At 54.1% G+C, this 13,602-nt stretch overlaps 1 protein-coding gene across 2 annotated transcripts in view; it reads left to right on the top strand.

Annotated features, from left to right (window-relative positions):
• The window catches only part of ZNF362 (zinc finger protein 362), a 37,125-nt gene that overhangs the window by 2,302 nt on the left and 21,221 nt on the right, over positions 1-13,602 (top strand). The window contains exon 2 of one of the 2 annotated variants that reach the window (XM_082653018.1): positions 10,761-10,886. The exons of the other annotated variant lie outside the window; for it this stretch is intronic. Within the exon in view, the coding sequence (XP_082509144.1) occupies positions 10,849-10,886 (38 nt within the window). The 5' untranslated portion in view covers positions 10,761-10,848. The remainder of the gene's footprint in view (positions 1-10,760; positions 10,887-13,602) is intronic. 2 annotated transcript variants of the gene reach the window in all.

Genomic DNA, 13,602 nt, shown 5'->3' with positions numbered 1-13,602 from the left:
TTTAGGAAACTGAGGCTTGGAGAGGTTAAGCAGTGATAGAGGAGGGCTTAAACTCAAGCTTCCGGACTCCTTGTCCAGGGAGCGTTTTCCTGGGTGGACTTTGGTACTTGTGGACAGGTGTCTTTCCCAACTTCTAGTTTTTGATCTTTCAAATTCTTCTGCTTACCCCAGTGACTGTGTAAAAAATCTAGAAGCCCACCCCTTAAAGAATGTCAGAGCTGAAAAGGCCCTGAGAGGTCATCTCGGCTCAGAGAGGGGCAGCCACGTGCTTGAAGTCACCCAGCAGTTTGGGTCCCAGCTAGGAGCGGAGCCTGTCTCCTGTCTCCTTTTGTCTGTGAGACACTCAGAGGGGGAGTGGAGCACTCTACCTCCCACCAGATTCCACTGCTTGCTGGTGGTTATGGTGATGGGGCCACGGGCACTATAATGGCCAGCACCTGGCAGAGGCATGGCTTTGTCCCGGGGGCTAAGGAATAGGCTGTTTGTGGTCTGGGGGATGGGGGCAAGATGGCCGCTGGTGAGGTGTGGACTGGGTCTGAAGCTAGCCTGGCCCCAGCCCTTCCCTGGGCAGACACTTCCCTGCCTCTGTAAAGTGAGAGTCCTTCCTTCCTTCCTTCATCCATTAGTTCATTCATTAGTTTGCTAGATTATGCTTTTATTCTTTCATTGTACATTCATTAGTTTATTGGTTAGTCATTTCAGTAGTCATCCATCTGCCCTCCCATCCATCCATCCATACATACGTTCATCTGTCCAGCCAGCCAGTCCCTAGCTTACCTGCCCAGGTTGGACAGCCATGTGAAATACAAGGACAGTCCTTCAGGGCTCCAAAGCTAACAGGGTGCAGAAAGCACTAGCTAGGGCAGTATCCATGGGTGCCTACATGAGTCCTCAGGGAAGGTCTCTTGGAGAAGCAGGGGCTTGAAAATACCACTACCATGATGGTGAATCTGGGTCCTGGGACCAAGATCCATTTGTCTTTACGGTTTGTACAGTGTGATGTATGGCTCATGTGACTCTGGGCACATTCTTCCCCTCTCTGAGCCTCGATTTCTTGATCTTTAAAATGTGGTAATCTCTATGACTCTCTCATGGCTTGTTGGGAACGAACACAAGAGTGTCTGTGATGTCTCCCCGCCGTGGCCAGGCATGTAGTAGGAGCTCAGTGTACACCAACTGAATTAGAAGGATTGTTGATTACCACCTCAGGCCCTGCCTTGATTTTGAAAACCATCGTGCTGGTTTCAGAATGAGCCCAATGATCATGACCTGGGGACCCCGAAAGCCTTGTTTAGCCTTGTCATTCCCCTGCTGAAACTCTTTTAATATTTCCTAGGCATTTGGAAGAACAAGAATCCAAAGTCCTTTAGGGGCCTACAAGGCCCTTTATGGTCTGGGCCTGCCCACCCCTCCACCTCAGCTTCCCCTCTACCCCCCAGTCTCACCACTTCCAGCCACACCAGCTTCTTTCTGCACCTCGAATTTACAAAGCCTGTTGGCAGGGCCTTTGCACATCCACCCCCGACCTGGAATGCTTGCACGGCTGGCGCCTTTTTGTTTTACAGGTTTCGGCTCAGCTGGGGCTTCCCTGGCCACCTGCTCTGTGATAGCTTCCCACTGTCACTCTCGGTCACATCAGCCCTTGCAGCTCTCATCAGTATCCGAAACTTCCTCGTGTATTTGTTTATTTGCACTAAGCCTTGCCTGTCCGCACAGCTGTCACATGCTTAAACCCCACGCAGGCGAGTGGGCAGGTGGGTCCAGGACGGGGTGGCTGTGGCTTTGGTGGACGTGAGGAGATGCCGCCCCGGCTGCGGGGCAGCCCCTGGGAGATGAAGTGACACCAGGCTCTGCCCTCTCCTCCCCTGGGAGGCTCCGGGCTGTTGTCAGGAAGTAATGAGATGATTAAATCAGGGGATCTAAGAATCCTAGTCTCTTTCAATCTCAGAACCTTAGCATCTAAGAAGATTTCTGCCTCAGAACCTTTGACACTGGAGTCTGTGCTTGATCCAATCTGGGACTTAGACCCTTTACTAAGAGCTCTCACTGCCTGACTTATTTAGTGGCCCAGAGCGCTTACACTGCGCCAGGCCGTGTTCCAAGAGGCTTTATAAATGTTGACATATTTAATCCTCATTGTTACTACCCCCATTTTACAGCCAAGGAAATGGAGGCACAGATTAGGGAACTTGCCCAAGTTCACAGAGCTCAACAGGCACATCGTGCGATTTGAACCCAGCACCCTGGGACTCTGCCTTAGAATCCCACAGCTGGTGAGGGGAAGCCCAGCCTCACCTGATCCCTGCACAGAGCGGGAACTCCCTTCCCACATCCTTGACAAGAGGGCCTCTGATCTCCGCTAGAGTGGCAGGGAGTTCCCTCCTCACAGGCCCCCTAGCCTCCCTTTGTCAGACAGTTGTCATTGCTGGAAAGGTCTACTTTACATAGTGTGAAGTGCTGCACCTCCCCCTGTGAATAACACTTGGGAAGTGATGTTAGTGTTACGGTTTCCCAGTGCTTTGGACCTTATAGTTTGATGACTTCAGTAGCTTCTCTCTCCCCACTGCGTTGTGAGCTCCCTGAGGGCAGGCCTCCTTGGTGCTCGGTGTTGAATGTGTGACCGGGCACCGAGCGTACATGCATCCCGAGCTCCTCCTGTCTCTGTAGCACCGTGCTAGGCCCTTTTCCAGGGTATTGGAAAGGCTTGGTGTACTAGGGGAAAGAGGACAGTTATCTTTCCATGCAGCCGCATGTATACCCAATTCGTGGGGAACCATTTGAGATCTAAAGCCACACACTAATTGAGGAGAGATGGACCTCACAGATTATCCAGCCAAACCTCATTCTGTCCATTGGGGAAACTACAGCGGGAAAGGAGAGGAGTAGGCCTTGTCCACACATCCCGACGCTTTGCCTGATGGCCTTTCCTCTCCTCAGGTGCCAACAGGCTGCCGCAATATGTGCCTTGGGATTCAAAGGCAACGACAGCCCTGGTTGGGGAGCTGCTCCCTCTGTTGGCATCGGCCTCCTCGTCTTCACAGTGGGGGTAACACTCCTCGAGGTGCAGGGCTGCAGAGGGCCCAGCGCCCCACCTGGACTTGGGTGGGATTGAGAGGTGGGTGGAGTGGAAGTGGGTTGGGGGCTGTGGGTTTGGCTTCGTGGAACCAGGGCTGGCGCTGGGCTTTGGAGGCTGGTAGGATTCGGGGACGGGGCGGAGTGGTGTGTTGAATGGATAAGGTGTGTGGGGAAGGCCAAGGGATTTGGCTCTGGGGCCCAAAGCGTCCTCCCTTGTCCCTGCATCATCTGTGTGGCAGGATATCCTTGGGGGGCGGTCCCTACCGTTTGGGTCCTTCTCTGAGCTTTGGGCAAAGGCTTCATGTTCCTTGAGGGGACAGTTTAGCCATTTCAGGTTCTGGGGTTCAATGGGAGGACACCTGGCTGAGACGGGCACACCCCCCCCGACACACTCAAATATACACACTTGCACATATTCATACTATCAGCCATTCCGCTTCCACCTTTGACCCTGCTCCCCTCGCCCCACTTTTGCCAATTCGAGGTGCTCCCCTGCTATTTCAGAAACACCACCAGAGGTGCCCCACACTGGGCCTATAGGAGCCAGGAGTTCAGGAGACAAGTCCACACACGTGATACACACACGTCACACAGAAGCACGTTTATGCACTCCTGCCACCCACAGCTTACACATATGTTCATATACCTGTGTGCACCTGCCAGGAAACAACACACAGCTGCCTGCTTGCCCCTCGTGTACTTCCACACTCTTGTACATGCCATATTTATCACCTGCACACAGGCATACTCATGCACGTGTGTGTTTTACACGGAGGTGCCTCTTACACCAGCCTCACGTTCTGGCCTTGCACACAGTGTCTCCTGCACACCCGTGCAGCTGTGTGTGCCCACACCCTGCCCGGACCTGCCTGCAGCCTGCCTGGACCTCCCACCTTCACCCGGCAGGACTTCTTGAGCATTTACCATATACCAGGGCCCATGCTCCATGCTGGGGACAGAGGTGGGGAAAACTCATACCGTTCCTGCCCTGGTCGGGGAGACATTAGACAAACACAAATGATGATATGATTACAGACTCTGGTAACTGCTGGAAAGGAACCACTTTCCTATGATGAGGAAAGTGGTACTTTTAGATTTACTGTAACCAGTGACGATAATCGTGTGTGTGGGGGAGAGGGGCTTCTGGGAGGAAGTGATAGCTGAACTGGCTTGAAGTTTTCCAGGTGAGGGCATTCCAGGCAGAGGGAACAGCTGGAGCAAAGGCCCCGAGGTGGGAAACCAAGGAACATGGAGAAGGCGGTAGCCCTGCGACCTGGGGGAGGTGGGCCTGGCCTGCCAGAGCCTGTAGTAGGTCTTCCCTGGCCTCGACCCCGACCCACATGTCCACCTCAGGCCCTCTCCATCCCTCTCTCTGACCAGCCCAACCTTCCCTTTGCTGCCTTGTCCTGCTCAGGGCCCACTCTACCTGCTGGCCTCCACCCCGGGCCTGAGCCCTGTCTGCCCTGCCCCACAGGCTGCCCACCCCAGGGGTCCTGAGATACAGCGTGAGGACAGGCTCTGACCACCTGCTGGGGGTTCCCGGCCTGGGACCCCTAGGACCTGTCTAGAAAGCTCCTGGGAGCCAGGCCACAGCTGGGGTTCAGCAGCTGGCTCTCTTGCTTTGCGTAATCCCAGACTTGGCTCTCCAGGGGTCTGCCAAGCAGCCCCTGTGGGGTCTGAAGGGCTCCCCGAGCTGCTGCATCCACTGCCCCCCAGCCCAGGTGATGTCTCTGGTTGGTCACATTTCCATGTGGGTCTTTGAAATGTTGGGAAAGTCTCCCGAGTGCCTCGGAGAACCTAATGACAAAACAGCAACGACCAACACTGAATCCTTACTGTGTACCAGGCACTGTTCTAAAGACTTGTTATGTATTCACTTATCAAATCCTCACAAAACCCTGAGGCCATACCTTTATCATCCCAGTTTGGTAACAGTCTCTGGGGCTTTGACCCAGGTTGTCTTGTTCCAGAATCTTTACTTTTAACCCGTCAGTGGCCACATCGCCCCTCAGAGGGTCCAAGAATCCAGGCTGTGATTTAGTTGAATCTCTTTGTTTTATAGAGGAAGGAACAAAGGCCCAGAGAGGAAATGGACTTGCGAAAGGTCGCACAGCGAGCAGATGGCAGAGGCATCCAACTCCTTACTCCTTCTGCCCTCACCAGCCGCACGACCTTGGGCAGGTTACATCTTCTCTGAGCCTCATTCCTGACCCCAAGCAAGGGAGAGATTGCCCTGGAAGCCAGCAGGGTGGGACCTTTGGGGGATGCGAGGACCGCAGTCGAGAAGGGACACGGGTGGGGGCTTTTGGGCCCCCTGGACGTGTGCTTGGTAATAAGTCATTGAGCTGCTCATTTTTGTTCCAGGCATCTTTCTGAATGTGTGTAATATTTCGAACTGTTCACAGCATCCACCTCACAGGGTCGTCGTTAGGAGCCTGAGTGAGAAATACTTGTAAGGCCCCTAATAGTGCCTGATATGGAGGAAGTGCTCAGTGATGTATTATCATTGTCATTTCACCCTGGCAGGAGTTCCCTGTGGGGATGGGAGCTGGGGGACCCAAGGGGAAATGGAAGCAGAGAAAGGCATGTGTTCAAAGCCTGCAGAATGTCCTCTCAGCTCTGAGAAGGCGGTCATGGCCCGTTCCCTGGTGAGGGCACTGGGGCTCCCAGAGAGGGTCACCTCCCTGGGTGTCTCCGAGTGGCTGGTGGTAGGAGAGGGGAGGGGCAAGGAGGGGAAGGGACAGCATCCCAGCTCCCACTGACCACGGTGCACACAGGAGCCCCCTCCTGCTCTGATCAGCCCCGTCATCACAATGAAAATGGCCCTTCGCAGCCCTGCCGGGCTGTGGCAAGCCAGCCTAATTGGATCCAGGACCCTCAGGAGCCTAGTTCCTCACAGGAAGTTCCCAGAAACAAGTTTCCGAGGCTGGCCTGGGTCCTGGGGGTGGGGTGGGGGGCAGCAGCTGGGACTCAGGGCTCTGGCTGTGTGGAGTTGGGGCCACATGGAGGGCAGAGGGGTCATGGGAGGAAAACTGAGCACATGGGGTCTCAAAGCGCTGGGAAGGTGGGAAACCTCAGCTTCCCTCTCCTAGACCATCTCCTGCTTGTCCCTTCCAGGCCATCCTTCTGGGCCCCTGATGACCTGTCTGTTGAAAACCTTGACCATGGCCTTTCCTGGTTCAGGGACCCCTGAACGTGGCCCCGCGTGGCCTTTCATCCGAGTGCCTTCTCCTGGAACTCTGGCCCCTTATGAACTGCCCCGGCAACTTTTCCCTCCTTCCCCTGTGAATTCCTGCACTGGGCCCACACCAGACCAAACACGAGTCCACATTCTTTCCTGCCTCGGGGCCTTTGCACGTGCGTTTTTTCCCACCCGGCCTGCCCTTCCCTGGCATCTCTCTCTTGACATCTCCCCTTCCTGCCATCAGTAAGTCCCAGCTTCATGCAGTCTGTGTTCATCCCTCAATGGGATGAGCTCGTCTTCCCAGGAGCGCCCCCGCCTCTAGCTCAGCCGTACCCCAGCAGTACCTTGTTGCCCCTCCCTGGGGCAGGGGCCATTTTTGAGAAAGCTTTTCTGTCCTAGGAAGCTAGCAGCTTTCCATGTCTTTGCACACATGCCCCTCTGCTCTCTCTCTCCCCTCTTGCTCTCCTGGCAGACTTCCCCATCTTCAAGACCCGCATGGACAGACCCCCTCCTCCCATGGGTTCCCTCAGTGAACTTTATCAAGCAGCTAGGGTACTAGGCTCTGGGGCTGCAGCAGCGGCCCTGTCCTTGAGGGTCATGGCTGGAGGCAGTGTTTAGAGGTGTGATACAGAGGTGGGGTAGGGGGAATGCAGGGGGCCACAGGGTCAGAGCTGAGACCTGAAGGAAGAGCTGGGTGAGCTGTGCCACTGAGTCTGGATATAGGGTTGTAACCAAGCCCTGACCTCACTGACACCTGGGGGATTGGACAGATAAGTTATCAGGCTATTCTAGGGTAGGGGGATGCGTGCTTAGGTTAAGGGGAGCCCAGGAGGCTGTGGGAGCTCAGGGGAGAGGCTGCAAATATAGCCAAGGATGGGGCTGGCGATCAGGAAGGTTTCCTCTAGGCAATGACACCTCAGCTGACTTCTGATGGCCGATGGGCATCTGACAAGGTTCCAACTGGATGATGGTCCCCCACGTGGAAGGGCATAGCCTGTGCAAAGAAAGGCAAGGTGGCATGAGAGCAACTTGTTTTGGGAACCTGCAGGTCGTTTAGTGAGGCTGGAGGGAGAGATGCATGTGGCCAGCAAGGCCTCCTTAGCAAAGGCCCTGGGCCACCCTGGGGAGTTTGAACTACACCCCAAAAGTTATGGCAACCCAATAGGGATTTTAAGCAGGAGAGTGAGTGAGTGGGCAGGCTTTCCTTTGTTTGGCTTTGGCTCCCCAAGTCCCCAGATAGGCAGGGGAGTCCCCCTCTGACTGCACTCCTGGCTGGGGTCTGGGGTAGGGCTCGAGGCTCGCTGTGGGACTTTGAGCAAGCCCCTGACTCTCTCTGAGCCCCTGTCTCCTCCTGGGTAAACCTGCAGGGCCTGAGGCCAGGATCCTAGTGGGGCCATAGGCAGAGGCTGGGGTGTCTTTCTTGGCCAAAGCTGGCCGAACCTTTAGTTTTATTAAAAATATTCCTTAAAAAGTCATGTAGCCACGCTTCAGAAAAGTCGGAGAATAGGGAAATGAAATAAACCAAAACCCACCCCCATTTCTGTCCCCACCCCGAGCCCGAAACACACCACTGCTAGCATTTTGGTGTTTCCTTCCTGTCTTCCCTCAGCACCCGGTTTTTAGATAGATGTCATTGCTCTATCTATACAAATAATTTAAAACTCTTCCCTTCCCCCCCCCCCCCAACTAATGTTGTATCATGAGTGTTTCCTAAATGACTGCAGGGTGGTTTTAATCCCTCGTTTTAATGGATGTGGTGTCAGGGTGGAAAACATGGGCTCCGGAGCCCGACTTTCTGAGTTCAAATCGTATACACACTGCTTGACTTTGGGCAAGTTACCTAATTTCTCTGTGCCTCAGTTCCGTGTAAGGTTGATATGAATGTTAAATGAGTCATTGCAATGCCAGTAAACATTGGCTATTATCAACGACTGTAGACTATCACTGTGTAACATGATTTACAGAGCCATCCCCCTGTTGTTTAAAATTTTGGCTGTTCCAGGTTTTTGCTACTGTAAAAAAACCACTGAAGCAAACAGCTTTGTGCATAAAACTTTGTCTATATTTGGGGTATTTCCTAGGGACAGATGACCAAGAATAGGATCGCTAGGCCAGGAAGTCTGAAAATTTTTACAGAGCTCATGCAACGTTATTGCCAGATTGTTTTCGGAAATGTTTGTTCCAGTTTACACTCCCAGAAATAATGCATGGGAGTGCCATTTCACCATACCCTCACCAGCATTGAGTATTATCATTTTCTTATTGGGAAGAAAATGGGAAGCAGAACCATTTTCTGTGTTTATTAGCTGTTAACAACTTTTTTGGTCTGCTAGTCTCTACAGCACACAGCCTCTTCTCAGATCAATTAAGAAGATAGGGCTTAGATACAGAAAATAGGGAAGAATATAACACAGGGGACAACATAGTGCCAGAGTGGCGGGAGGGGACTCAGAGGAGGGGGAGGGGACTTTCCTCTATCTAGGCCATGACACTTTCAGTTCCTTCTACCTAGACTATTCATTCATTCAAACATTTATCAGGTACTTTTTGGCTTAAAGGTAAATGACTCAGCCTTGATTGTGCCCTGACAGACAGCATGGACGAGAAAACAGGCAGAAAATGGACTGCCAAGGGTCTGATGATGAACATGCAGGGCACAAAGGGAGCAGAGAGGAGAGGTACCCAACATAGCATAGCAGTCCTGGAAGGCTTCCAGGAGGAAGTGGCCTGTAAACTGGGGCCTGAGGAATAAGTTGTAGTTAACCAGTGAAATGGGGAGGGCAGAGGGTTCCAGGGAGAGGTGAGGAAGTGAGAAGGGAAGTGGAGCAGTGGGGGAGTGCTCGGTCTGGCTGGGCAGAGTGGAAGGCAGAAATAAACACTGAGGACAAAGAGGTCGGCAAGGGCCAGGCATGGAAGGCCTAAGGAATCCAGACCTTGTCTGGAGGGAGGGAGGGAGCCATCAAAGGTTTTCAGTAGGGGAATGTTTTGATCTGATTTGTATTTTAGAAATATCACAGTGACTGCAGTAGGAGGGTCGTGTGGGTAGAGGTGAGGGACCCTGGGAGGAGGCTCTTGGAATAGCTGAGGCCAGAGCAGAAAGGGGCCTGGACCAGGGCAGGGAAGGTGTGGAGATAATCCCTGTGGAACCCTGACCGGCTTCAAAGTGCCAATGGAATTTCACCTCAGCCAGACAGCCCTTGCGGACATCTGCCATGACCCACCAGGTCATGTGTGCCTGGAGGATGGGTGGCATGCGACAGTCAGTTGAGTGCCCACCATCCCTGACCCTGATTCCCCCTGCTCCTCCCTGACTCCAGACCCTCCATCTGTTACCCCCGCCCCCCTGGCTACCAACGACTTTCTCTTTTTTTAAGAATAAATTTATTGTTTTCATTATAAAAGCAACAACAACATTGCAGAGTAGCTGGAAATTAGAGAAACGAAGACAAAAAACCAGATCAGCCCCCACCGCCTCCCCTAGCGCTCCCAGCCTCCCTCTGGGCGTGGTTCCCTGCAGCTTTTTCTGACGCAGGTTTTTATTTTTGCCTCCTTGTAATCATAGTATCCGGACAGTTTTGGGTCCTGCTCTCTCCCATTTGCTTTGTTGGGAGCTAGTTCCCCTGTGGCCATGGGGTCTGGGCAGATCTCATTTTTTAATGTCTCTGGGCTGGCCTGGGGATGGGGTAGGTGGGACAAAAGTTGCTGTCCTGCAGCGGGCAAGGTTAATCACATTCCCCCTTGGGCTGTCCATTTTCTTTTGTGTCTGTTTTTCTAGGCCTGAACCTCCCCAGGTGGCAGGGCCTGGCACCTGGTGTGCCCCTTCCTCAGTGCCCCTGCCCCTTCTGCCCCTTGGTGGAGCTTGCTAGCTTGGCCTCAGAGGCCACCGTCCTGGGAAAGGGTGATGGATAGACCTGGTTTCCAATCCAGACTCAGTTCTGTGACCTCAGGCAAGTTACTTAACCTCTCTGGACCTCAGTTTCCTCATATGTATAATGGGTCTATTGCAACAATAAAATAATGGCTGTAAAATGCCCTGCTACCACCATTCCTGGCCTATTTTAGGTGTTCGGGAAAAGGTAGTCGGTATTATTGTGCTTTTTCATTCTACAAAGAGTTTCTGAAACCCCCTCGGACTAGATGCTGGAATGGCAGAGGTGAATGAGCACCACTTCTACCTGTGAAGACCTCACAGTCTGGTGGGCAAGTCACCCAGGGAAACATGACTGCACCAGGGTGTGATCAGCCCTGTAGTGCTTCACCAGATCTGGGTGGCATCCTAACTCCATCACTTGCTAGCTGTGTGACTTTGGGCAAGTTGGTCAACCTCTCTGAGCTGCAGTTTCCTCTTCTGTTAAATGTACATCTCACAGGGCCATTGGGAAAATTCAGTGACATGATGCGTGTAACATACTCAGCATAGTGCCTGGCAAGTAGTAGGTGCTGAAACCAGTGGTAGCTGCCATTTATTATTGTTATTGTTATTGTTATTCCCATATACAAGGTGCTGTTGGGAACACAGAGGAAGTGACTGACTGGGGGTTCAGGGAAAGCTCCGTAGAAGAGGGAACACTTGAGCTGGGTCTTGAAGGATGAGTAGAAGTTCACCAAGTGGGAAAGGACACTCTAGGTAAGGAGCCTGTGATTCCAGGTTGAAATCTGTCAATGAGGGGTTTGTTCTTTGGGGGAATAAGGCAATTGTGTTCATCCCAACTTCCCCGAGTGCCCCTCACTGCCTCCTTCCGGGTCTGCCTGGGGCCTCCTGTAATAGCATCCACCTGTGACTCTGTCCTGGTGGCTGTGGGGTCCTGCCCATGGGAGTTGCCATGTCCCCATCTGTCCATGTTTGGGACCACAGATCTGGCCTGTCGGAGTTTGGTGCTGTCTGTCTGCATGTTCCTGTGACTCTGTCTGTCTGCGTCGGTGTCCAGAGGACCTCCTGGGCCACACCTTGGAGGGCAACCTGCATGCTTCCTTGGCCTCCAGCTCTAACCAAATAGCCAGGCCTCCTTGGTCACCCTTTTCCCTGGCCCAGGGTAGCCCCCGCCTCTCAGCTCCGTTCCATTCCCTGGGGGCCTTCGACCAGTTCCCTCTCACTGCCTCCTCTCCTGGCTTCTCCAGGCCCGCCTACACTCAGCAGTCAGAGGGGCCTTTCTAAACCACAGATTCTGTCCCGTCACCTACTGCTTCAAGTCCAGACTCCAGGCCTCAGATTCTGGAACCGCCTTTCTAGGTCTGACCCTGGCCGTTGGCTCGAGCCTCATGTCCTGTCTCCCGGTCTACACTGATCGCTTTAGCTCGCCTCATGCACTGTGTTGCTTCTCACCCCTGGGCCTTTACGCAGGCTGCTGCTTTTGCCAGGAATGCTCCCCACTCCTTCTTTGCCCGGCTAACTCCCACTCATCCTTTAAGACCTAAAGCACGTATCACCTCCGCTGGGAAGTCCTCCCTGATCCTTTCTTTCCATCCTGTGCTCTGGGCTGCTCATCCCTGACTTGGGGGGCAAGAGCAAGTGACTTGCCCAAGATCACACAGCTGGTGTTTTGGAGCCAAGATTTGAACCTGGGTGCACTGGGCTCCAAATAAAGCAGGTTGTTCCGTGGTCCAGGTGAGCGGATAGTAGCTAGGACTTGTGAAGATGATGGAATGGATTAGAGAGAGAGTTTGGAAATGGAATCCCGAAGACGTGGCTGCTGGTGTATCTGAGCTGGGAGGGGAGGGAGGGGACGTGCTGTGGATGAGTGTCCGTGGCAGGAGCGTCTGGGCAGATGGCGATGCCCCGCTCAGAGGGGATCGCTAGAGAAGTACATATCCTAGGGGAAGACCAAGCCCAGCTCAGACCTGCTGAGTCTGAGCAGCCTGTGAGTGGTCAGGGAGGTAACTGGAAGGTGGGCCTGGAGCTCCAGGGGGCAGCCTGGTCTGGGGGTGGAGACCGGGGGGTTGGCTGGTATTTAAAGTCCTAGAGTGGATGGGCCACCCAAGGACTGAGGCTAGTGGAAGAGAGGAGCTCCCGCCCACCCTGAGGAGCCCAGGCTGTGTGGGGTGGGAGCTGGGAAAGAGACTGAGAAGATGAGGAACCCAGGGCTCACGGCACCCAGGTCTTCTCAAAGGGCCCAGGTGGCCGGGAGGCCCTGAAGGATGGGACTGGAAGGTAGCCCTTCGGCTTTGACTGCATGGAGGTCCCTGGTGGCATGTGGCAGGCCTCACAGGCAAAAGTTCATTTTGCAGAAGCTTGCGGGTCACGTGTCTGCTTCCTTCCTTAGCTCAGGGCTCCCAGAGGGCAGGGCTCTTCTCTTTGCCTTCGGTTCCCCAGCACCGGTCCCCCGTTTGGCCCAGAGGATGTATCCAGAACGAATGGATGGGCGGATGGGTGGGTGGGCGGCTCTAGGAGGTGTTTCATTCATTGACCCATCCAACCTTTTTCACCTTTTAGAGCAAGAAAAACAAAATGACACCTTGCTCGCCCTACTGCAAGGATCAGGGCTGTGAGTCTCGAGGCTCAAAGCACAGTCTTGGCTTCTGTCTGGGGCATGAAGCCCAGTCTGCATGGCCTCCCCAGCCTCCAGGGGATGGGGTAGGTGGGACACTCAGCCCAGCCAGCCTGGCTCCTCTGCCCCAGGCGCTGTCCTCAGGCTCCTCCCTCCAACCGCGGTCCTCCAAGCTTCAGGCCCCCTGGCTTGCACACTGCCTGAGGCCTCCTCACCAGCAGCATTCAAGGCCCTGCTGGCTGGCCTGTCCCTCACCACTCTCCAGCTCTCTTTGGTGTCAGTGGGTGGCTGCCCACTGTCCCAAACCTGCCTTGTACTTTCATACCTCCATGTCTGCTCAAACTGTTGCCTCTGCCTGGATGCCCTTCTGCCTTGTCCATCTGTCCTAAACAGACACTGACCAGTCTCTCTCCTGCTTAAAATCTCTCCCTCAACACAAGGTCTGCGTGGCTTAGCCCGGCCCCGGCCACCCTGTCACGCGAGTCCCAGGGCTGCACAGGTGCACACCTACCTAGAAGGCTTGTTGGGGGGCTCATGTGAGATGCTCTTGATGCACACCTGGCAATGTGCCTGACACTCAGTAAGGGCTCAGCAGACGCTCCCCCCTGCCCCCCCCCCCGCCTTCCCTGCACTGACACAGGGTAGATGTACACCAGTACCTGGGTCACTGAGCAAATCATTAAGTAACTTAAGCCCAGCCAGAGAAGGACACAGAGAGATGAAGCAGAGGCTGTGTGGATTAGATTACGTGACCCAGGGCAGACCCTTCCCCTCTGTGTGCCTGCTTCCCCAACCAGGGTTAGGGGTGGTCCCTGGCTGACCAGGGGCCTGATAAGTGGCAGAGAGGATGCTCTATCC

This window comes from Grampus griseus (assembly GCF_964374135.1).
Source record: "Grampus griseus genome assembly, chromosome: 1".
In the NCBI taxonomy this organism is placed as follows: domain Eukaryota; kingdom Metazoa; phylum Chordata; class Mammalia; order Artiodactyla; family Delphinidae; genus Grampus; species Grampus griseus.
The sequence above is the reverse complement of the archived record's forward strand: the minus strand, read 5'-3'. Positions and strand labels throughout refer to the sequence as shown.